This window comes from Loxodonta africana, chromosome 3 (genome assembly GCF_030014295.1).
Source record: "Loxodonta africana isolate mLoxAfr1 chromosome 3, mLoxAfr1.hap2, whole genome shotgun sequence".
Classification (NCBI taxonomy): domain Eukaryota; kingdom Metazoa; phylum Chordata; class Mammalia; order Proboscidea; family Elephantidae; genus Loxodonta; species Loxodonta africana.
Window position 1 is genome coordinate 57,633,375 of NC_087344.1, and position 24,387 is coordinate 57,657,761.

Below are 24,387 nucleotides of genomic sequence, written 5' to 3' on the forward strand. Positions count from 1 at the left end.
AGTTCTTAACCACAGCACCAGCAGGGCTTCTCCATATACCTTATTTGTATAGTCCCACTCAGTCCTTGTGTGTGAATCACAAAGACCGTGGCTAGAAGGACCATATTAAGTGATTCATTATACTGCATGGGGGTAGGGTAGGGAGGCCTTCCCGTATTGCTGAGGCAAGGTAATAGTTACTATTAATCCAAACAGTAGATGCCTACTATTTAAACATTCCCTGATTCATAGCAAGTTACTTTAAAAAAAAAAAAAAAAAATTCAATGTCTAACTATGGTTAATACACACACACACACACACACACACACAAAACACAGTTGGCTGTAAATTGTTTTCTTGAAAGATAAACTATTTACAAGGCTGAGCTAAACCGGGTGACTCTCTTAGGGAGGTTTCAGGTTGTAAATCCTTGGCATCTTTGTACCAATTGTGCTGAAGGACATTATGGTTTTATATTTCTGCACTTGGATGTTTTCCTAAGTGTTCAGTCCACTATTTTTGTTATTACGTTGTTACCTTGATAGCTTATCGACACACTTCTTTATTTTCTCTCTTTAAGACTGGCCTCCTTAGCTTTGATTACAGAGGAACAGTGTCATTCCTTAGATCAGCAATACTCCAATTACTAGTGTCACCCCTGTGCTTGCTTGAAGTGTGCTTTATGCATTTTTTAAAAAAAACATTGGTACCTAAAAGTGTCTGGTGCATAATGGGTGCTCAAGAAATGTCTGTTATACATGGATTCATTCAGCATTTATTATTTTTTTCTTCCCAATTCTTGTCCTAATCTTTTGATAGCAGCAACATTAGTGGTGCTTTGAAAGGACAGTGATTCACTGTTGGTGATCATTATAGGCTTATGTTATTTCTTCTTCAGTTTTAGAGGTCAGAGTAAGAGCTCTACAAATCACTTGGTGGCTGCATTTAAACCAATTCTGTTATGTTCCACAATGAGTTGCTCAGCTTCAGAATGAAAAAGGGAAAAGATATGTTAAGGTCATAAGATGAAATTAAATAAGAGTTAAGGAGGTACCACCTTATAATTAGGCCCTCCATCTCTCTTTTTCTGTTTCTGTCCCCTGTCTCTCTTTCTTTACACGGCTTTATCTAGGTATGATTGACATACAGTTAACTGTACATTTTAAAGTATATGGTTGGATGTTCTGACATACTCCGTGAAACCATCACCACAATCATTATCATAAACATATCTATCACTCCTAAAAGTTTCCTGGTGTTCCTTATCATCCTTCCCTCCTGCCCCTTTCCACTCGCCCATCCCCAGGTAACCACTGACCTGCTTCTTGTCACTGTCGATTACTTTGCATTCTTTAGGGTATTATATAAATGGAATCATACCCAAAAAAAAAAAAAAACCTGTTGTTGTTGGGTCAATTATGACTCATAGCGACCCTATAGGACAGGGTAGAACTGCCCCATAGGGTTTGCAAGGAGCGCCATAGCAAGGAGCGCCTGGTGGATTCGAACTGCCGACCTTTTGGTTAGCAGCTGAGCTGTATACCACCAGGGTTTCCAGCAGTATGTATTTTTTTTTTAATTTGGCCTGGCTTCTTTCATTCAGAAGAATTATTTTGAGATTCATCCGTGTCGTTGTATGTATCTTTTTATTGCTGATCAAGGGCTGCTAAATAGCCATTTTCCCCAAGTGTTCCTCTTTGCCTACCGCCTGATTCAGCAGGTATTTACTGAGCAACTAACATGTCCCAGGCACTGAGCTGATTATGGCTAGGAAAATATATGTAAATAAGACTTGATCCCTGTCCTCATAGAATGTTTTCATAGCAAAGAAATCCTGCCACACTTGTAATTATTTGTTTGTGGAAATGTGCACAGAAGTTCGCCAAAACACGTCAACCATGAGCACATTTAAAAACTGTTCACTTGGAGCAATGTTATTCTAAGTTTCAGCTATGACTTTAAAAGTTGTTTGTTTTCTATTTTTAACTCCCAAAGAGCTTTGACCATTTTCTTTTGCTATTGCTATTTGTGTAATCCTTGTAACGTAATTTGAGACAGCTTAACATTAAAACCCGCTTACCTCAGATACGTAATTTTGAGGCTTGGTGTCTGAGACCACATTTTGAGAAGCAGCACTAAGGAAGGTCATGAGTGATGTTGTGTTCTGGTTGAAGATGGACTAGCCTGTTTCTTTTCTGAAACATGGCTGTGGTGTGTGCAGCTGGCTTGGATTGGTTTAAGGGAGGATACCATGAGCCAGTGTCCCGATTATTTTATTTCCTGAGATCAGCCATGAAAGGTGGGAAAGCCATTCCCTTAAGCAGTGATTGCCACAATGTGAGAAGAGGCTGGGCTGCTTGAATTGTGTGAAACCAGAGCCAAAACTGATGAAGGAGAAATCTCTTGGGTACTGTGATGGGAAAGCGTCTTCTGCCTATCTGTAGCTCTGAGTTAGAAGAGCAGGTGCTAACCTAAGAGGCTTACTGACTAAGTTGAGTAAAGCTTTTATTTAAAGCCAGAACATTTTTCCCCCCGTTTTTATGCTAGAACTTTTAATTGTCTTCTTTATTCCTAACCACTTCCCTCTTTTAAAAATTAATTGTGTATATAGCAAAGTGAGTCTTTGACTAGAGTAAGGAGATAACTTTTCTACTATTGATTTCCTTACTGTTTAATATACCTTTCATCTAAAGTTCTAGAAAGACTCCCAAAGCTGAAGACCTAGTAGTACTTTTTCTCCTTCAGCTGTATTCCAAAGGCAAACATATCTCCTCCTTTATGCGACATGGTTTCCAACCATGTCGGTCCTCTGGAGTTTTATCAAGAAGTACAGGTCTGTGTTTGGTGCACTAGGTTCACTAACAATGTTGGGTAACCCTCTTGAGAAGTGAGTTAATAGAATTCACTTTACAGGTCTACAAGAGATAAAAATAAGTTGTTATTGGTGGTAGTGTTTTTCCCAATCTCTTCTCTGTTAATTACTAAGTCTAAGCTTTGCAGCCATAGATAGAAGGGCTAGTAGTTGTATGGAAAGGGAATTTTATTCAGTTAAACATTTATTGAGCACTTACCAGACTATTCTAATCATTGAGGCCAAGAAGAATGGTCCACATTGTATAGATACCACCCGGTGTTCAAAGTGGTGTTGATTCTGGTAAATACAATAGAGTCCAGTGTAAAATGCATTGGATTCCACTCAAAGCCTGGACAATCGACCTGGGTGAAAGGGATTGCCAGGTCTATGAAATGAGTATAGTGTTTCATCCAGACCATTCTGTTTATTAGCTGTGTGACCTTGGGCAAGTTATTTAACTTCTCTGATCCTTTGCTAAAGGAGAAGTGGAAATGCCTCCTAGACCAAGTGTGGGTTAAGTAGATGGCAGGCATGTATACACAGTGTCTGGGACACTGTTGAGCTGTTGTGGTCTGCTCAGCATGCAGGGGAGGCAGGAAGCAATGAGAATATAGTGTAACTGGAACAAATCTGAAGACAGAAGACAAACAGATAGGAAAATAAAGTCAATTAAAAGACTTGAGTATAAGGGAAAGATTAAATCATTTTTCCTGTGTCATAGAGGGAAAGGAAATGGTCCCATCTTTAAACATATTGCCCGATATTTTACTCATAGGTTTAAAAAAAAAAAAAAATTACTTTGATTTTTGTGACCATGCATTGACATGGATTTACCAAAGTACTTTTAACTCTGAGTATCAAAGGGACTCCAAATGTGTGGTTAAAGAATTTAGCCCTTTGACAACACTCTGTGTTGCTTTAGCTCTCTGAGCTCTGTTACATGGTAGGGATGGATGGACCCCAGTATGTAGCAATATGTGACACCCTTCTGTTTAGGCAGACAGGCTATTTCAGAAAAGGGTTTGCTCTGCTGCTGAGCCCCAGGAAGCTTTGGGAGCTGATGAAGTAACAGCTATAACGCTGGCTCTGGTGCAGGTCCCCAGTAGGTTCTGGAAGAGAGTGGTGAGCAGGGCTGTCCAGGCAGCTGACTGCTCCTGCCTGGCCTTCTCATCAGCCCACCCCTGCTTCTCTCCCCAGATGGTCACCGTAGCGTCACTGCTGAGCAATGAAGTTAACAAATGTTTTAATTTCACTGCTGAGTAGTTCTGCAGAGGGGGAGACAGCAGCGAGGATAATGAGAAGCGGCTCAGATGCCACCATTGATGAAAGCTTCTTCCCCCCCTGGCTCAGATAGTAATGCTAGACAAACTGGATAGTGAGAGAGGTAGATTTGGAATATTGGGAGAGCTTCAGGTGAAAAAAAGAAAAAAAAAAAAAAAAAACCTGGCCTAGGATTGAATGAGATAGCTTTGTGTTGTATCAGTTAAGATGCACAAAAGAAAGGAAGGAAGGAGCAAAAGGGAAAATAAAAAGAAACGTGTTAACTATGGGTATTAGCAATGATATCAATTGCTGTATAACAAAACATTCTAAAAATCAGCAGTTTAAAACAACAAGCGTTTATCAGCTCAGTTTCTGTGGGTCAGGATCTGAATGTGGCTTAGCCTGCCTACTCCTCTGGCTCAGGATTCCTCACAAGGCTGCAGTCCAGGTGTCAGCCAGGGCTGCAGTCCCCTGAAGGCTCAACTGGGGGGCGGTATCTGCTTCTAAGCTCACTCAGAGGGCTGTTGGCAGGCTTCAGAAGATCCCTTTCCAAGCATACTCACGGATTGTTGGCCAGAGATATGAGTTCCTTGCTACGTGGTCTCTCGATAGGGCAGCTCACAGCATGGCAGCTTGCATCCCCCAGAGCAAGGGCTGAGAGCGAGGGGGGAGTTGGAGGTGTGTTACAGTCATTATGTAACCTAACCTCAGAAGTGGCATCCCATTGCTTTTAGTGTATTTTTTCCTTGGAAGTAAGTCGTTAAGTGTAGTCCAAGGACATGAAAACCAGGAGGCAGGGGTCATTGGGAGCCATTTTAGAGGTTGTCTACTACAGGGTCCCTACTGCTTTCCGGAAAAAGACATTCTAAAGAGATTATAGGTCAACTGGCAAAAACATAACAATAGGACCAAACATGTGATCAACAGATGTCTTTATCTAAGTTATATATTATTTTTTAAATAGAGTTACCTTAGATTCAAAGCAAAGCTAAGAAACACAAAGGTCTAGCTTATTTATAATTCCTATTTTTTGGGGCAGAGAGAGGAGATAAAATCTCTCCAAACAAGAATTTTAAACACATAATTACTACCAGAATTTATAATAACAGCTGTCCAACTGGACTTTGCAAATGTAGGCATTTATCAGATTCTTTCATGTGCTTTGTGTATGTGGTAAATGTTAACTTTTTGCTCTATGAAGACTTTCTCACGAGAAAACGTTTTTTAAAATTTTCTTTTATAGTATTGCCACTAAAAACATCAAAGGTAGGTTGTAGTTTTGCTAAGTAGAGACATAAAAAAAAAAGACATATATAGATATACAAATTAAGTTTTGAATTTCAAATCTTTTTAAATAAATTCATTATCGCTAATATAGAGATATGGAACCTGCCTTCCAAATGGCCTTCTTCCCATTAGTGTGAGAGGTGTTCGTTCTGTCAGGCCAAGAAAGGAATCCCAGTGTTACAGATTTTACACTGGGCTTGTCAATACGGTCGCACTTTATGTTTAAGGGAGTCCAGGTGGTGAGTTGGGCTTTAGTATGTGCTGCCGAGCCTTCTGGAGGCTAAGGCGTATCTAGCAGAAACCCTGTGGCTCTAGATTGAAACTGAGCTCAGGATTAGAGAGCGAGTTTGAAGGGTTATCTGCATAAAGGTGATAGGTGTATAGCTGTACCCGTGAGAGAGCTTTTCAAGAGGGAAAGTATAAAGAGAAAAATATAAAAAGTTGAGACTAGTTTTAAATATTGATTATGGTTAGGGATTCAGAAGAGGAGCTAGTGAGGAAGGCTGAACAGGCTGAAAGGTGAGCTCTCACCCAGAATGCTGCAGCGTTACTGAAATCAGAGGAGAATTGTGACAGGCAAGAGTAACTCCAAATGCCATGGAAAGGTCAAGTGGCGTAAGGCTGGGGGTGAGGCTTGTCGTGGAAGCAGCGTCGGTAAGGGGATTTTTTTTTTTTTTTTTAACTTTTAGAAGAAACTTTGACACACCTCCAGGTTAGAATCAGAATCATTAAAAAAAAAAAAATTTTTTTTTTATTAGCATGGGTTAATTGATGTGTGAATGATACGGTCTTGCAGCTGGCAGCTACCAACCAACGCATCGTTAGCCTAAATTGAGTTACAGGATATATCTAAAAGTAATAAGGCCCCATTTCTTTCATTCGTAGTGTAAATGATTTAAAGTGTTCTTTCTGCCTAAATTGTGAGGTTTTAATTGCATTTTCAAATAATAAAATGTCTTAAGATTTGGAAGAGTTGTGGTCGGGTAAGAAGTGCATCTGATTGAGTTGGTTAAAAATTCACTGAACGCCTACTATGTGCCAGGCTGTGCTAGTTGTGAGGCTACAGAGCTGTAGAAAAAGCATGGCCCCATCCTCAAAAAGTCTAGTAGGAGAAAATAAATAAATAATCATAGTGCGGTACATACAGCATTAAAAGCAGTTGAGAGGAGTGGGGTGGTATCTGTGGCTGGGAAGGGCCTGCTATAAGAAGTAGCCCCTGAGCAAGGTTAGAGAGCGGAACCGAAGTCCTCCAGAGGACAAGGATGCAAGCATGCAGCAGCAGGGTTGGTTGGTTGGAACTGCTGCTGGGGAAGAAGTGTGGTGGGCGAGGAGGTGCTGGAGGAGGTAGGCAGGGATCACATTTTTGAGGGCCTTTATTGCCAGATCCAAGGAGTGTGTAGTTCTTGTGGCAGGCCAATCTCTCTTTCTTCCACAGACCATGATGGAGTGTCTTGAGGCTGAAGAAGGACACTCAGCATTCCAGAGAATCCTGGATAAAGTAAGAGATGAGAGCATGGATGTTCAGACCGTTGTGTCCCTGTTGAGGCTGTACCAAGACTCTAATCCTGCAGTAAAAACAGCACTATTAGGTAGAAAGCCAGAAGATGTAGAAGCAGTGCAGCCAAAAGGTAGGAGAAGACCCCATCCACTTGGATGACTGAGCTGTATTCTGGGAAGATGCTATAAAGGTGGTCCAATGATAGGTGCCTTAGCCAGTCAGCTGGTTTTCACATAAGTTCTGTATGTAACTCCAAAAGCTGCATGTTAAATACATACCAACTAAATTTGAATCTCCATCCCTACCTCCTAGTTAACTAGTCTGACACCTTGAAGTTGGAGAATACCAGCCTTGTTCTCTTGCCCTTCAAAAGCCACACATCCAAATCCATGACTGAGTGCCCAGGGTGAGGTGGTTGGCTGATAGCGCTTAAAGGCTGAAGCTTCTCTCATTTGGGTTAGGTACAAAGCAGTGGCCTTGCCAACCAGAAGTTAACCTCTGGCTGGCTCTGTAGCTTTGTGTTTCGACAGATAAATGAAACATTTTTCCTTTCATAGAGTTTAAACAGAATAATAAAGTATTTTCCTCTGCTAAAAGAGAGCCTTTTTTTTTTTTTAAAGACAGCCTGCATTCGGGTGCTCAGAATAAGCTGAGCATCACTTTACTATTCTGTTAGATCTCTCTTGACAAACGACGCTGTCATTTTCTTCAAATTGACTAGCTTCTCTTGTGCGTCTCCAGCACTTTCTCCCCTAGGGAGCACAGAGGAGGGAAAGACCTTGTCTGTTTTGTTACTGGAACACAAAGAGGACCTGATACGGTGCGTAACACAGCTGAGACCTATCATGGAGTTCCTGGAAACAGCCAAGGAAGAGTTCCTGCCTGGCACTGAGAAGAGGGTAACTGTGTAGAATATCTCTTCCCCCTTCTGAACTCATGTGGCACCTTTTCACCACTTTGTGGCACATAGCCCTTCTCACCTTGGCGTTATTTTTTTCTGTACTGCATAGTAAGCACCTCGAAGTTAGGGGTCTTGTTCATGCCTCTTTGTACCCCTTTGCAGCAGCTTGCTGAGGGCCTTGCACACTGTAGCCATACAGTAAATGTTTGGACAGATGGGTGGATAAATGGATAAACATGTGATATTCCTGCCCTGACTCAAATGAGTTTTTGCTACAGAACAGCAACACCAAGAGTTAAAGTGTTAAAGCACGTTTATAATTATTATGATACTCTTTCTCTTTACAAAAACGGTACACTCTTCATCTGTAGCAAATTTGGAGAATAAGCAAAAAGAAAACACGTTCAAACCTCTGACGATGTCACCCCTCGGAGATGATCACCGTTAACGTTTTGGAGCATCACCCCACTCTGTCTCATTTGAGTCACCCTAGGATGGGGTTCTCCAGAACATACCGTTTTGTAACCTGTTTATTTACTATATTGTGAACATATTTTCCTACCTATAATATGGATTTGTAGCTGTATTGTATTCTGTCTGATAGGTGTATCAAAATTCATTAATTCTTTATCACTGGGCATTTTTCCAAATTTTTGCTATTATAAATCATGTTGTAGAGAAGATCCTTGCATACAAATCTTTGTGTACTTCTCAAATTATTTCCTTAGGATAATTTCTAAGAAGAAGATTTTTTGATAGAGAGCATAAAGATTTTCCAATGTTTGGTACATATTACCAAATTGCCCTTCAGGAAGGTTGTACCAATTTATTCTCCCACCAGCTAGCTACTAAAGTCTCCGAAAACTGCTGGCATGACTTCCCAAGGCAACTGGGTAACTGTATTTGTTGGTGTTATTGATTTCAACTTTGTGCTAAAAATATTTTTATATCTTGAAGTAAGGAATAGGGGTAGAGAACTTTTGTGGCATCAATTCTTAAAACTATGGGAAGTGGCTTCAGTGTTCAAGAGGGAAAATGTTTAGAAACCACTGGTATAATGGCTGAGCACTGGGTTGATAGTGAGGACTGAATCCTAGATTTTGTTTTTCTCAGTCATATTATATTGCTATTTTTTTCCATATAAAATGAGAACAACCTTTCATCTCAAAATTGTATTTTGCAAGTTAATTACGTTTTTAAAATTTTAAGTATTTTGAACTTCTTAGGGAAAGATAATATCAAAATAAGATTAAACCTGTTTTCTCCTTAGCCTTCAGATTAAGTATAGTTTCAGACACTCATTTGAAGTTGTTCATAGCTTTAGATGTACCCAATTCCCTGTTTAGTGATTTCATTCAATTACTCATTCAAACCTTTTCCTTATTAGCCAGATCGAATGTGTCCTTTGAACGCTTCCATTATCTTGGTAAAACAGCATCTATAGGTAGAACCCAGACTCAGTCTCATTCTCTGCAGTAAGACAGACCACACTGTCATTTTCTTCTGTCACTTTCAGTTTACTTGACACAAAGGGCTGAAGCAGAAGAACTCAAATTAGTTATAAATCACAAAAACACTTCTTAGGATTGAGGTTCGACCAGAGCTTCATTGAACTACCCCTCCTCACTAAAACTGAAGCAGAATAATAGAGTGGAAGTGGAGAGGTGAATGTCGATTCGATAGCCAGTGCCCACATCATGTGGAGCATGCGCCCGGGCCTTTTAGAGCTTTTTTCTGTTATGAAATAATGCTAATCATGGCTCCGTGGCCCTTATCTATAAATACTTGGATTCTCTAGGAATGTCTTTAAGATTGGAAACAGATACTAAAATAATTATAGTTGCCTTTTTTGTTGTTGTTGCTTACTATGTGGCAAGGAATGTACTGAGCATCTTTTAAACATTACCGAATTTAATCCTCACAGCAACTTTATGAACATTACCCTCATTTTTTAAACACGAAGAAGCAGAAGCTTAAAGAGTTTAAGCAGTTCACCCAATATCTCTCAGTGCTTAAGGGTGGGACCAGTACTGGGACCCAGGCTTCTACTCAAAGCACATTCTCTTAACCACTATGTGTGCCGCCTCCTAGTAGTATCAGTAGCCACTGTCATTTATTAAAGGTCACGTATGTCGTAGGAGTTATGCTAGGCTCTACAGACTGCGATCTCATTTTATAGAATCCTGTACAGAATCATGCGAGAATTGGTATTGTTCTCTCTTTTTTTGCCAACAATTAGCTTCTTTTGTTAAGAATTAAACAACTTGTCTAAGATCACACAGCCAATACATTTTGGAACTGGGTTCAAATTAGGTCTCTCTGGATCTAAAGTATCTGGTGACTATTCTTAACAGTATCCTCATTACGTATCAGGTTATTGGCTTAAGAACTCCAGATTTAACACAGAAATCAGTATGGATTTTAGATACAAGTTCTTAAATTTTAACTTTTAATTCATCTAGTAGCAATCTAATGTATATTAGACCTTAAACAAAGGGAGAGAGTATTTATGTTCTGTACTGACAAGAAATATGCCAACCTGATTTATAGTGTGTGTGTGTGTGTGTGTGTGTGTGTGTGTATAGATACTCCTTTCATAGCTATAAAACCAATTTGGTTTTAAAGCTAAATTCATTATTTTAAAATGGGAGCTAATTTGGTAATAGCAGTCTCTGCCATACCACCATGACTGATCTGTTCAACTGCTTCTCCTGAGAACTGGCATCTTCCCAAAGGGAAGCTCAAAATTCCGTCACTATGAATCTGTAGATTACCTGTATTGAAATAATCCCCTGTTTTATCAGTTCCATAAGAGCCAGGCCATGCATATTGCAGTCTATTAAGAATTAGTTCTGTTATAATAGGAATGTATCTGTAAAATGTCTCTTATGTATTTTATTTTTTTAAACTTTTGCTGAAGCCCTGAACTCCTTTGACTCCAGAAACCCCCTAGCACATTAAGGAGGAAGAAAGGAGTGGAATTTTTGAGTGAATACTAGAATTGATGTATGCGGTCATTGAGAATAAGAGGGATAGACAATAAAGAATCTACAATAAAAATAATACAGAAACATGCTTTAAATGTATTGTTTTGGAGGCCACAGACTAAAGTATAATTTAGGTATTCAAATTGCTATGCACATAAAGAAAAAGAAGTAACATAAGAGAACTGCTCTGAAATTAGAACCTGCACCAATATCATGCCGTTTACCTAACACACTGAAAAACACTATAACTGTGTTAATTAATTCCCAGTCTGTGTTTCTTAATCTTAGAGTCTGAACCAAATCTAAAGAACCAGATTAGATATAAGCTGCTGGCTTCATCATATTGGCTTAGTGTAAAAATATTTTCACAAAATGCAAGCTGTTGGAGGCAAAAAATACACAGACCTGTGATTAAGGAAGAAAGATCCCCATAGGGTTATTTGTTTGGAAAACGTTTTGGATTTTTATTAAGACAGCATAAAGAAGAATCTATGAAAAATGTAACACTAGGGACCAACAGAAGAAGACTTGGAGCCAGGGCATCTTGTAATACCATCTTGCTGAGTTTTCCAGTGGTGTGTCAGATCTAAGTTTAGAATTGCCAGTAACTGTGTCTGGTTGATTGCTTGTCACTTGCAGGTGATTCTGAATTGCTGTGAGGTTGGAACACCCAAGGAGACAATAGAAAATTTGTTGCACAGAGTGACTGAAGAGAAGACCCTGACTGCTGAGAGTTTGGTAAAACTTCTTCAGGCTGTCAAGACGACATTCCCAAATTTGTGCCTTCTGTTGGAGAATTTGCAGAAATTAGCCACTTTGCCAAGCACCACAGGTATTTGTTAATTGTTGACTCTCTGGACTGGAACACTCCCACAGAAAATTATTGCCTAAAACGCCCTTTTGGCTATATACTGGGAAGATAAGATAATGTTAGGAAATGTCATTGCAAAACAGAAACTTGTTGTTGTTAGGTTCTGTCAAGTCGGTTCCGACTCATAGTGACCGTATGTACAACAGAATGAAGCACTGCCTGGTCCTGGGCCTTCCTCACAATCCTTGCTGTGTTCGAGCCCATTGTTGCAGCCATTGTGTCAATCTGTCTTGTTGAGAGTCTTCCTCTTTGTTGCTGACTCTCTGCTTTACCAAGCATGAAGTCCTTCTCAGAGAACTGGTCCCTACTGATAACATGTCCAACGTATGTGAGGTGAAGTCTTGTTGTTCTTGCTTCTAAGGCACATTCTGGCTGTACTTCTTCTGAAACAGATTTGTTCGTTCTTTTGGCAGTCCGTGGTATATTCAACATTCTTCACCAACACTATGATTCAAAGGCATCAGTTCTTCTTTGGTCTTCTTACTCATTGTCCAGCTGTTGTATGCATATGTGGAGATTGAAAATACCATGGCTTGAGTCAGATGTCAGATGCACCTTAGTCCTCAAGGTGACATCTTTACTTTTTAACATTTTAAAGAGGTCTTTTGCTGCAGATTTGCCCAATCTAGTATGCTGTTTGATTTCTTGACTGCTGCTTCCATGGATGTTGATTGTGGATCCAAGTAAAATGAAATCCTTGACAACTCCGTTTATCATGATGTTGCTTTTGGTCCAGTTGTAAGCATTTTTTTTTTTTTTTTTAATGTTAAGGTGTAATCCACACTGAAGGCTGTAGTCTTTGATCTTCATCAGTAAGCGCTTCAAGTCCTCTTCACTTTCAGCAAGCAAGGTTGTGTCATCTGCATATCACAGTTTGTTAATGAATCTTCCTCCAATCCTGATGCTGCATTCTTCTTCATATAGTCCAGCTTCTCAGATTATTTCCTCAGCACACAGACTGAATAAGTATGGTGAAGGGATACAGTGCTGACGTATGCCTTTCCTGATTTTAAACGATACAGATCCCCTTGTTCTGTTCTAACAACTGCCTCTTGGTCTGTGTATAGGTTCCGCACGAGCACAATTAAGTGTTCTGGAATTCCCATTCTTTTAAATGTTATCTATAATTTGTTAAGATCCACACAGTCGCCTTTGCATAGTCAACAGGAGACAGAGAAACATATTTCTGGTATTCTCTGCCTTCAGCCAAGATCCGTCTGACATCAGCAATGATATCTCTTCTTCCATATCCTCTTCTGAATCCTGCTTAATTTTTGGCAGTTACCTGTTGCAGTACTACTGCAACCATTTTTTAATTACCTTCAGCAGAATTTTACTTGGATGTGATATTAATGGTATTGTTCGATAATTTCCACATTTCTTTCTTTGGAATGGCTATAAGTATGGATCTTTACCAGTCAGCTGGCCAGGTACCTGTCTTTTCCAAATTTCTTGGCATAGACGTATGAGTGCATCTAGCCATGCATCCGTTTGTTGAAATACCTCAATTGGTATTCTGTCAATTCCTGGAACCTTGTTTTTGACCAGTGCCTTCAGTGCAGCTTGGACTTCTTCCCTCAGTGCCATCGGTTCTTGATTATATGCTACCTCTTGAAATGGTTGAATGTCTTCCAATTTTTTTTTTGGTACAGTGACTCTGTATTCCTTTCATCGTCTTTTGATGCTTCTTATGACATTCAATTTTTTGCCCATAGAACTCTTAAATATTGCAACTCGGGGCTTGAATTTTTTCTTCAGTTCCTTCAGCTTGAGGAATGCTGAGTGTGTTCTTCCCTTTCGGTTTTCTAACTTCAGGTCTTTGCACATTTCATTATAATACTTTACTTTGTCTTCCCAAGCCACCCTTTGAAATCTTTCGTTCAACTCTTTTACTTCATTTCTCCCTTTTGCTTTAGCTACTTTATGTTCAAGAACAAGTTTCAGAGTCTATTTTTTCACTCATTTTTGTCATTTCTTTCTTTCCTGTCTTCTTAATGACCTTTTGCGTTCTTCATGTATGATGTCCTTGATGTCATCCCACAGCTCTTCTGGTCTTCAATCATTAGTGTTCAAGGCATCAATTCTGTTCTTGAGATGGGCTCTAAATTCAGGTGGAATATACTCAAGGTTGTATTTTGGCTCTCGTGGACTTGTTTTTATTTTCTTCAGTTTCACCTTGAACTTGGCATATGAAGAATTGATGGTCTGACTGGCAGCCAGCCCCTGGCCTTGTTCTGACTGATGATGTGGAGCTTTTCCATCGTCTCTTCCCACAGATGGAGTCAGTTTGACTCGCGTGTGTTCCATCAGGAAACCCTGGTGGTGTAGCAGTGAAGTGCTATGGCTGCTAACCAAAAGGTCAGCTGTTCGAATCCACCAGGCACTCCATGGAAACTCTATGGGATAGTTCTACCCTGTCCTATAGGGTCGCTATGAGTTGGAATCGACTCGACGGCAATGGGTTTTATGGGTATGGGTATTCCATCCGGCAGGGTCCATGTGTATAGTCACCATTATGTTATTGAAAAAGGTATTTGCAATGAATAAGTCATTGGACTTGCAAAATTCTATCGTGTGATCTTCGTAGTTGCTTCTGTCACCAAGACTGTATTTTCTAACTACCGGTCCTCCTCCTTTGTTTCCAACTTTCACATTCCAATCACCAGTAATTATCAATGCATCTTGATTACATGCTTGATCGATTTCAGACTACAGAATTTGGTAAAAATCATCAATTTCTTCATCTTTGGTCTTAGTGGTTGTACATAAATTTGAATAATAGTCATATTAACTGGTTTCCTTGTAGGTATATTATCCTGTCACTGACACCACAGTACAACAGACTGACAGACAAGAGGTGAAAACAGAAACTAGCTATCACAAATCAATGATTCTCAGTATTTGTGGAGTTAAAGTCTGAAATATGAGAGCTGCTCTTCTCCATTAAGCTAGCTCCCTCACAGTGTTCCTAGAATTCAGGGCTTGTTAAAGTGTGGATTTCCCAGGGCTGTCAGATGTCACCTGTGAGCACCCAAGGAGCAAAAGGGCTCAGGATGCATCCATAAAGCTCACAATTATGACAAGCTATGTGGAAGAATATCAACAGCCAGGACTAAAACCACGACCTCCCCATTCTCATTTGAGTACTGATTGATTCTAGTTGTGCCCAGCATTATCTACCCTTCGTGTCCATTCAGCTTGGGGAAATGAGTCCATGTTCCACTCCTTAGAAAGACAGTCTAACTCTAGAAGTTCTCCTCTATCCCAGAGCCTTTGGAACTAAGACAGTTTTCAGAAAAAAGGATATTTAGGAAATGGGAGAACTTTTTTCTAGCTCATGAAAGTAATATATCCTTATACAAATTTGAACAAGTCCAGAAATAAAGAGAAGAAGAAAAGAAAAATAACCTAAAATCCCACCACTTAAGTATATCAGTATTAATACTTTGCCATATTTGATCTTTTACATTATTTTTACAAAGTTGAGATATTACCAAATTTTATAATTTCCCCCATTTAAGAGTATAATATTATAAACATTCCCTCACATTTTAAAAAACTCTCCATAATCCTGTTTGTTTGGCTATGTACCTTTCCCTTATAAGGATATATATGTGACATATTAATTATTCCCTTATTTGGGGACAGATGGCTTTAGTGGCAAGACTATCCAGGTGTACATCAAAGACTATAGCCTTCAGTATGGATTGTACCTCAACATAAAGAAAATAAACATCCTCATGACCAGACCAATAAGCAACATCATGATAAATGCAGAAAGCGCTGAAGTCATAAGGATTTCATTGTACTTGGATCCACAATCAATACACATGGAAGCAACAGTCAAAAAATCAAACAACACATTGCACCGGGCAAATCTGCTGCAAAAATTCTGTTAAGAAGCAAAATCTGTTAAAAGCAAAGGTGTCACTTTGAGGACTAAGGTGCGCCTAACCCAAGCCATGATATTTTTGATCTCCTCATATGCGTGTGAAAGCTGGACATTGGATAAGGAAGACCGAAGAAGAATTGACGCCTTTGAATTATGGCGTTGATGAAGAATGTTGAATGTACCATGAACTGCCAGGAGGATGAAAAAATCTTTCTTTCAAGAAGTACAGCCAGAACGCTCCTTAGAAGGGAGGATGGCGAGACTTTATCTCACATACTTTGGACGTGTTATCAGCAGGGACCAGTCCCTGAAGAATAACATCATGCTTGGTAAAGTAGAGGGTCAGAAAAAAAGAGGAAGACCCTCAATGAGATGGATTGACACAGTGGCTGCAACAATGGGCTCAAGCATAACAATGATGGTAAGAATGGTGCAGGACCGGGAATTGCTTCGTTCTGTTGTACGTGGAGTTGCTATGAATTGGACCCGATTCAACGGCACCTCACCATACAACAGTCCTGCCACCATGATTTAGCTGTGTAACCATGAGCAAGTGACTGAACTTTCCGACCCTCATTTTTCTCTCTGTGAGATGGGGATAATAATAGTACCTATCACATTTGCTTTTGTGTGGTTGCTGTAATACTTATACAGCATTTAGCACAGTGTCTGACACAGAATAGGCACTCAGTAAATATTGTGATTTATCATCATCACAAATTATACAGTGACACATACCTTCGTACATAGACTTTTGCCTTCAGATAATTTCTTAAGGTTAGATTCCCAGAAATACAGTTACTGGACCAAAGAGAAGAATAAATTTTTAAATATCTGCCTCATAGTTTTGATTTTTTCTTTCCTTTCAAATAAATATGGCCCCTTAAAAGACAGTAGTTAACAGAATGGCTCAGAGGCCATAGAAACGGAAGAACCATGGGTCAGCTTCGCTGCCACAGTCTTGACTCATGCCTGCCTGTATTTGGAATCTCCACATGGATCCTTTACCTCAGGCTTGATGAATACCACCCTTGAATTTGTATATCTGAATCTCCTACCAGTGCAGCCTTCTAATTACCCCCCTGCTGAGCAATCACTACTTCTACCACCAGGCACTAACTTTCAAAGTGTTACTGGTCTGTGGTCCTGAAGCAGCGAGTGATTAAGTACAGACCAAAGGAGATCAGGCAAGATCGAAACACATGTATCTGAAGCCCCAAGCTGGGAGCTGAACTTTGCTCCCCAGAGGGGACAGAGTTCTTGCACTGATATCTCTTCTTCTCTAATTTGTAACACCCCATAGTCTTCTGTAGGAGAAGCCCTTAAGGAGATTTCGTTGCACCAAACATTATTGTTTTCCTAATATCCTTACAGTCCAACCAAGCACTGATGATTATGGGACTGAGCTATTGAGACGGTATCATGAAAACCTCTCTGAGATTTTCACAGACAACCAGATGTTGCTAAAAGTGATCTCACATGCCAAGAGTGTAGCCCCTGGAGAAAGAGAGGTAAGAGAGGGAGAAAGAGACAGAGAAAGGGAGGGAGGGTAAAATGAGATCGAAGGGGAAAATGTGAATATATATAATGCATTCCTGTATTTATATTTTATGTAAATACACACACAGCCGTGTTGAGAAATGCTCTTAGCGTTTCTAGGGCCAGTAGAGAAGGAGAAATGTAATGTGACTCAGTTTCTAAGGCAGAGTAACAGGTAAGATAGTTGCAGTTCCTGTATTAACAAAGAAAAGAGCTCAAAAGAAGGACTGAGGAACATTGTCATATACAAGAAACTCCTCAAGTTGAGAAAGATCGTGAGAGAAGGTGAAGGATGTTGAAAAATTCCTCCCCAGGAACACATTCACTGTAACCCAATACCCAGGCTTGCAGCTCTGCAGCAGGGCTAGTGGCTAGAAAGTCCCTTACGTGCATGTTTGTGCTGCATCTTGAAGGTCATGGAGAAGCTTGTGAAACAGGACTCTGGCTCAGGAGGTTTTAGTTCTCTGATATCAGCAGTTCTGGAAAAGCAGACTCTCTCTGCGACAGCTGTTTGGCAACTGCTGCTGGTGGCTCAGGAGACAAAGACCTGCCCGCTGAACTTGCTCATGGAGGAGATCCAGAGGGAGCCTGGTGCCGATGCTTTCTTCCAGACAGGTGAGTTACCTGACCTCTACTGTGGTTTAGCCCCTACTAGCAATTGTCAGTCTTCCCAGAAAATAGAGCTCTGTTACGGTAGTCATCCACAACCCTGCCATCAGAGGAGCAGAGTAAGGACTGGCAATCTCATTCAGCGACACAGGAGTTGATAAACCTTAAAAAAAAAAAAAAGTACAGTACTTATTCTAAGCTTAAATTATTATACTCTGATTATAGTGCAGTTTGCCCTTCTGCACTCCCAACTCCAGGTAGGAGATCAGTGAAGTGTGTTCTCATTATCAAGAGTTGAGTTGAGAAAAAAAAGGGAAAAAATGGTACTTATGGTTTTACTAATGAATCTTCCATCTCCCTTTTTTTCAGTGACCACGCCAGAAAGTGCTGCCTTAGAAACAATCCTGCGGCATAAGAGATTGGTCATAGAGGCCATCCAACAAAAGATTGACCTGAAGTACTTCACCTCAGAGGAAGAGCCCCTGGCAGAGACTGTGAAACAGGTGTGGTGGGAATGCAACCCAGTTGTGTTTCAGAGAGTTCCTGTGATGTCTGGGACCGTCTTCATTCCTAAGGGAGGCCTCAGCATCTGTAGAGTACCTGCCACATGCCTAGCCCCGTGCCAAGCCAAGCATCCTGTAACACTTCAGTTCTTTCGGTCCCCATACCATCTGCATTTTACAGATAAGGAAACTCAGACTCCAGGGGATTAAGTAACATGTCTAGGATGCTCCACTGGTAAGAGATGGCACCAGGATTTGAACCCAGGTCCATGTGACTCAAACCTACAGTTACTCTGTTTGTCTAAAGCTAGGTAGATCTCCAGGGGAACCATGGTACTGCTCTCTAACATGTTCTAAGAAGCAACTTCTTTCAGATGAAGGAAAGTAAAATCGGTGTTATTACATGCTGTGTTCTGGCTCCTGGAAAGAGCCAAGATAAACATAGATAGAACAAAGTGTTTGCCCATACAGGATAGCAAGTAGTGCCAACTCATTTTCTGTAAGACTTTTCACAATGTGGCCAGCATCCCAGAAAAACCAGGTGGGGATGGAGGGGGCGGCACTGGGTAGGGGGAGGGGAGTTCACGGATGTCCAGCCCAGGATCATGTGCCTCTGGAGTGGGAGAGAATTACAGGGGAACATGAAATTGTAGAGCCTTTCGATCCAGGTAGGCATGGAACGTGTGCAGAAGGGCTGGTTCCTGACTCTGTCCACAGAGGTGCTGGCCCCGTCTTGGTATGACTCTTAGATGGGCAGAAGATGGCGCACGTTTCTTTAGGGCTTCAGAGGAGAGATTCCCCTGCTTTCCTCTGTCCAGCACACCACTGACTTCAGAGATGGGGTTTCTGCACTTGGTCAGCTCTCGCCTACCCCCAGGGACATCAGGTTTATTTGGATAGACTTGAAAAGAGCAGAAATAAAATATCTTCCAAAATGAAAATTGCGCTTGGCCATCTGTGGATGGCTTAGCTTTATTTTCTCAGCGTACTGACTCTATCTGCTGATAGCTCTAACATTCTGAGAGAGGACAGCTTTGAAATAATATTCTTGGCCTCTTTAAAGACCCTATTTGAACCTTCTTTGAAGAGTTTCTTTCTGAAAGAAAATGATGTTTAAAAGGGTACATCTAAGTATCTAAAAATATAAGGCCACTGATCATGCAGAAATACTTCCAGACATTGAAACAATTATATATTGTGAAAAAGTGTCTGGATCTTCAAGACAGAAACACCAGCAACCAAGTCCTAAGGCTTTCTAAGTTTGTGCCATTAAGATCTAGAAAAGTTCTTGGGGAGACTCCTGATTTCTGAGAAGATATTTCTCATAGAACATAATCAATGCTTTCTTGTGTGCCCCTTGTTTGTATTTGACATTTACCTTGACATACCCCTGTTAAACCCTTTTTGTTACTTTCCCTTTTCTTTGGAAATCAGGGATATCTGCTGCATTTCTCATGAGGAGAAGTGTAAATTACAGATGAGCAATGCCTTCCTGAAATTGTTTTTATTTGTTTATTAAGTTGGAAACCATGGAGAAACTCTGCTGATATTAACCCCAGACCTTTGTCTCCTGGTATTCATTTAGATTCTGAGCATTTCCTCTGAGACAGCCAGCCCCGAAGCCTCCCTGAGAGCAGTGCTGAGCAGAGCCATGGAAAAATCAGTCTCAGCCATTGAAATCTGTCACCTTCTGTGCAGCATCCACAAATGGTTTCCAGGCCTGCAGCCTGTCATGCAGGAGTTAGCATGCATTGGTAAGAACCAAGGTGGGTGGGGGGCCCTGTCAGGCACCCAGGCTGTTTCCTTATTAGAGCAAGAAAGCAGCAGTTCATGTAAGAGTTCATGGCTGCTTTAAATTACTTACTCATTCTACATGCTCTCAGTACCTAGAGAAGTCATGAGCATGGATGTAAAATGGAGCTATTAGTGTTTAAAGAATGAGAAAGTAAAGATGATAATGATGTTGCAATAGAGTTTTTTTAGGATCCCAAGGAGTTTCCAGTCTCCCATAAGAAGCTGTGTGCCCTAGAAAAGTTCTAAAGTAAACTAGAAATGTAGAGAGTTTCCAGAGCCGTGAGCTTTCTCCCCTGTGCAGGTTTCCTTGCTAAGGAAGATGGGCAGAAGGAAATGTGGAAGGTGAGTAATAAATTTCACCTTGAAGCCAACGATAAGTCAGATGAAAAGGCAGCTGAGCCAGCTGAAGAAGACTGCCGGGCTGGGAAACGGAATGACGAGGGAGAGACCGGTTCTCTGCCAGAGCAAGAGAAGGACACTTCTGCCTCCCCAGATTCTGCCAAGAAGAGCTTTGTCTGTAAGGCCTGTGACAAAAGCTTCCATTTCTACTGCCGCCTGAAGGTGCACATGAAGCGCTGCCGTGTGGCCAAGAGCAAGCAGGTGCAGTGTAAGGACTGCAGCGAGACCAAGGATTCTAGGAAAGAGCTGGAGAAGCATCAGCTGGAGGCCCACGGTGCAGGTGGAGAGCCCGACATCCCTAAGAAGAAGAAGAAGAGGCTTCCAGTGACATGCGACCTCTGTGGCAGAGAATTTGCTCATGCCTCAGGTACATTCAGGAAGGCAAAGTAACAGCGAATGATGATTCTGGATGTTGTAGTTTGGAGTCCAGGCCTTGCCCCTGTTTGTGTGTAATAACTAGGAATGTGGGTGGGCTTAGAAGATAGAATAGGTTCTCACCAAGGCATGGAAATATATGGGGAAGAATATGGGGTTTGGGATCAGCTCTCTGAGCTTTCATTTCCTCATCTATTAAATAGTTTATTGGATTATTAGAAGGTTTAAAATAATATAGTTGAACCCTTAGTACAGTGCCTAGCAGAGTTAGGACGCAGTAAATTGTAGCTGCTGTTATTTGTGGTGATAATAACCGTTTAATGCCTGATTCTTTTGTTTTTATGTACCATTTGTGTCTTGATAATAAATAAGAGCCACTGGAGACCCCGGTGGTGCAGTGGTTAAGTGCTACTGCTGCTAACCAAAAGGTAGGCAGTTCGAATCTACCAGGCACTCCTTGGAAACCCTGTGGGGCAGTTCTACTCTGTCCTGTAGGGTCGCTAGGAGTTGCAGTCGACTAGATGGCAGTGGGTTTGGTTTTTTTTTTGGTTTTTTGGAAACCCTGAGATGTAGAGTCAGGTATTATTTTCCCCTTGTCCCAGATGTTGGATAAGCCTGATGAAACATAGAAGTAAGTTTTGTTTCACTATTTCTAGGTGACTGGGTCTTATTTAAGAGAGAGAGGGGACAGGGACGTTAAATCCAGAATCACTTCCTGCCTAGTCCAACCAGGAGGTGACTTTGGGATGCTTATTGCTGGGCAGTTGGGCAGCGTGGCTACATGGGTCAGAGCTGGCCTGACCTGGGTCCTGTGCTAGATACTATCTTCCTCCGGAGCCCTCACCTGAAACAGTGCAGTTATGTAGCCTCAGGCTGGTTCATAACGCTAATTGCTAGTATCTCTTCTGGTCCCTGGCACGGCTTCTGTAGGCATGCAGTACCATAAACTGACAGAGCACTTTGATGAGAAGCCTTTCTCCTGTGAAGAGTGTGGGGCGAAGTTTGCAGCCAATTCTACCCTGAAGAACCACCTTCGCCTTCACACTGGGGACCGCCCGTTCATGTGTAAGCACTGCCTCATGACCTTCACCCAAGCCTCTGCCCTGGCCTACCACACCAAAAAGAAGCACTCGGAAGGTAACGCTTGGGGAACTGCTTTTGTTCTACTGCAAATTTTAACTATGTAAGTTGCTGAAAAATGCATTTGGAATTAAGTGTGATACATATCTCAAGGAGCCATGGTGGTGCAATAGTTAAGCACACAGCTGCTAACCAAAAGGTTGGCTGTTTGAATCCACCCAGTGGCTCCACAGAAGAAAGACCAGTAGAGGATCTGATTTACATAATTCTGGCCACTCTGTGGATGATAAATTGTAATAGGGCAGAGTATCATACAAATGGGGGAGAGCAGTTAGGAGATTATTGCAGTAGTCCAGCCTAGAGACGATGGAGTTTTTGACTAGAGTTATATTCGTGGGGGTTGTAAAAAATAGTCAAGTTTGCGGATTTTTAAGAAGTCACCTCTAATCCCCAGACACAGATAGCCAGGCAGTATGTGCCAATATTGGGGATATATTTTTGAAAGTAGAGCCTATAGAATTAATGATGGGTTGGATGTGGGATGTGAGGGAAAGAGAGGAATTAAGAGTGGTTTGGAGTTTTGGGCTTGAACAACTGAATGGATGATGCTGCCATTTACTGATGGGGGAATTGGAGTATGTGTGTGTGAGGGGTGGTGGGTTAGAGGCCATGCGGGGGGGTGTGGAATCAGGAGCTCTGTTTCGGGTGCAATAAATTCCCGATACCTTGTAGACCTCCAGGCGGAGAGGTAGAGTTATAGAAACTTTGATACATGTCTAGAGAGTTCTGTAGAAAGGTAGGGCCTAGATAAAAGTGTGGGAGCTGTCAGTGTACAGATGGTATATGAGGCTCTGAGATAAGATCATCTGGAAAGTGGGGATAGAGAAGGCCAAGGACTGAGCACTAGACTTCTCAACAGTTTCACCTCTTAATTCAAGAAGGCTTTTTCTTCTAACAAAATATTGTTTGAAAGTATGTGAAACATAAACATGAGGTTGATCACTCTGGTTGAAGCAGGCCTAGGAGTTGGGGTCTGGAGCCTCACCTGCTCATTATTTCCCCACTTCTATTGATACCCTGGTGGCAGCTGCTAACCAAAAGGTCAGCAGTTCCAATCCACCAGGTGCTCCTTGGAAACTCTACGGGGCAGTTCTACTCTGTCCTGTAGGGTTGCTATGAGTCAGAATCGACTCGACGGCAAGGAGTTTTTGCTTGTTGGTTTATTGACATCATAAGGAGGTTTGGAGGTACGGCTGCTCTGGCAGTTTGTACAAAATGTTTTGTAGACTTCTTATTTACCTGTGTTTTCTATGGCAGCCTGGTCATTATATTCTCATTATGTTCATGAGGAAGTAGAGAAACCAGGTGAGCTGTAATAATTTTATAGCAAGTCACCGGAAGAAGGCTTTCATTCTCCTCTGAAGCCATGCCTCTCACCTGCGCATGCGGTTGCTGTATCTGCACTGTGTATGTTGCAAGGGAATCCAAACTCACGTGTTTCTAAGTACAGGGATATGTCTGTTGCCTGGAGGTGGAATGAGCTCTTCCCATACTTGTTGCCTGATTAACAGATGGGTTATCTTGTGTAACGCGACCTCGTTCTTATTCCTCAGGGTAGGAAGACGACATTCGTACCCTTTCTGTGTGGTCGGTTGTGATTGTGAAGTGCCATCTGACCAGAAGCGTTACAAATTGCCTGCTGTTTTAATGTTGTCTTCCAGATTATGTTTCCCTGATATTTGCCCTAGAATGTGACTTTATTTTAGGAATGCTGTAAATGTTTAGTGCTGGCTCTAATAAACTCTCTTGTATTTCCAGGGAAAATGTACGCATGCCAGTACTGTGATGCTGTGTTTGCCCAGTCCATTGAGCTGTCCCGCCACGTAAGGACCCACACCGGGGATAAGCCATATGTCTGCAGGGACTGTGGCAAGGGCTTCCGGCAAGCCAACGGCCTCTCCATCCACCTGCACACCTTTCACAGTATGTACTGAGATTGTGCATGTCAGGCACTCAGTGCCAGGCCTGGCTGTGAGGAAGTGTGTAACGGTCATCACACAGGTTGTCACTCCCCCAGAGCTGGTCTCCATTCAGCGCGTTCCCCTCCTCTCTTCTGCAAAACCCAGAGTCCTTTGGTCCTATTTCAAGGAGATTACCATTTTAACGTAGCATCGTGTGATACTTGTTTCGCTCCGTCCAGGCTTCCTTGCCTTCCTGCTTAGCCACCTGGCACTGTTTGGCTGACAGAGGCAAATTGTGTTTGATGGAGAGAGTCTCTATGACAGATAAGCTCACAGAGCACTGGGACATTTCCTGTAGTCCACCGAGCTCCTGCTCACCCATCTTAGGATCATAGGAGCACCCCGGACACTTTCTAAGTTACTGTATACCATCTGAAGTGGTACCTGGTCACTTGCCCTGCCTTCTGCCCAGTATTTTCTTCTGAACGCCATTGTATTTCACTCAGTTTGTAGGGTCTGCCCCATCTTTCTTCCCTTCTACTGGAATTGGTAGGGAAAAAAACAGACTTCTGTTCAACATATGCACATACATAC

At 41.5% G+C, this 24,387-nt stretch overlaps 1 protein-coding gene across 9 annotated transcripts in view; it reads left to right on the plus strand.

Moving 5' to 3' along the window:
- The window catches only part of ZBTB40 (zinc finger and BTB domain containing 40), a 79,272-nt gene that overhangs the window by 42,640 nt on the left and 12,245 nt on the right, over positions 1-24,387 (plus strand). For 7 of the 9 annotated variants that reach the window (XM_064281441.1, XM_023554335.2, XM_010595059.3 and 4 more), the window contains 10 exons: positions 6,820-7,012; positions 7,624-7,781; positions 11,410-11,602; positions 16,908-17,044; positions 17,486-17,687; positions 18,051-18,184; positions 19,770-19,938; positions 20,280-20,744; positions 21,683-21,889; positions 23,651-23,815. In XM_064281441.1, coding sequence (XP_064137511.1) covers positions 6,820-7,012; positions 7,624-7,781; positions 11,410-11,602; positions 16,908-17,044; positions 17,486-17,687; positions 18,051-18,184; positions 19,770-19,938; positions 20,280-20,744; positions 21,683-21,889; positions 23,651-23,815 — 2,023 coding nt within the window. The remainder of the gene's footprint in view (positions 1-6,819; positions 7,013-7,623; positions 7,782-11,409; positions 11,603-16,907; positions 17,045-17,485; positions 17,688-18,050; positions 18,185-19,769; positions 19,939-20,279; positions 20,745-21,682; positions 21,890-23,650; positions 23,816-24,387) is intronic. The other 2 variants (XM_023554337.2, XM_064281443.1) reach the window with 2 other exon arrangements.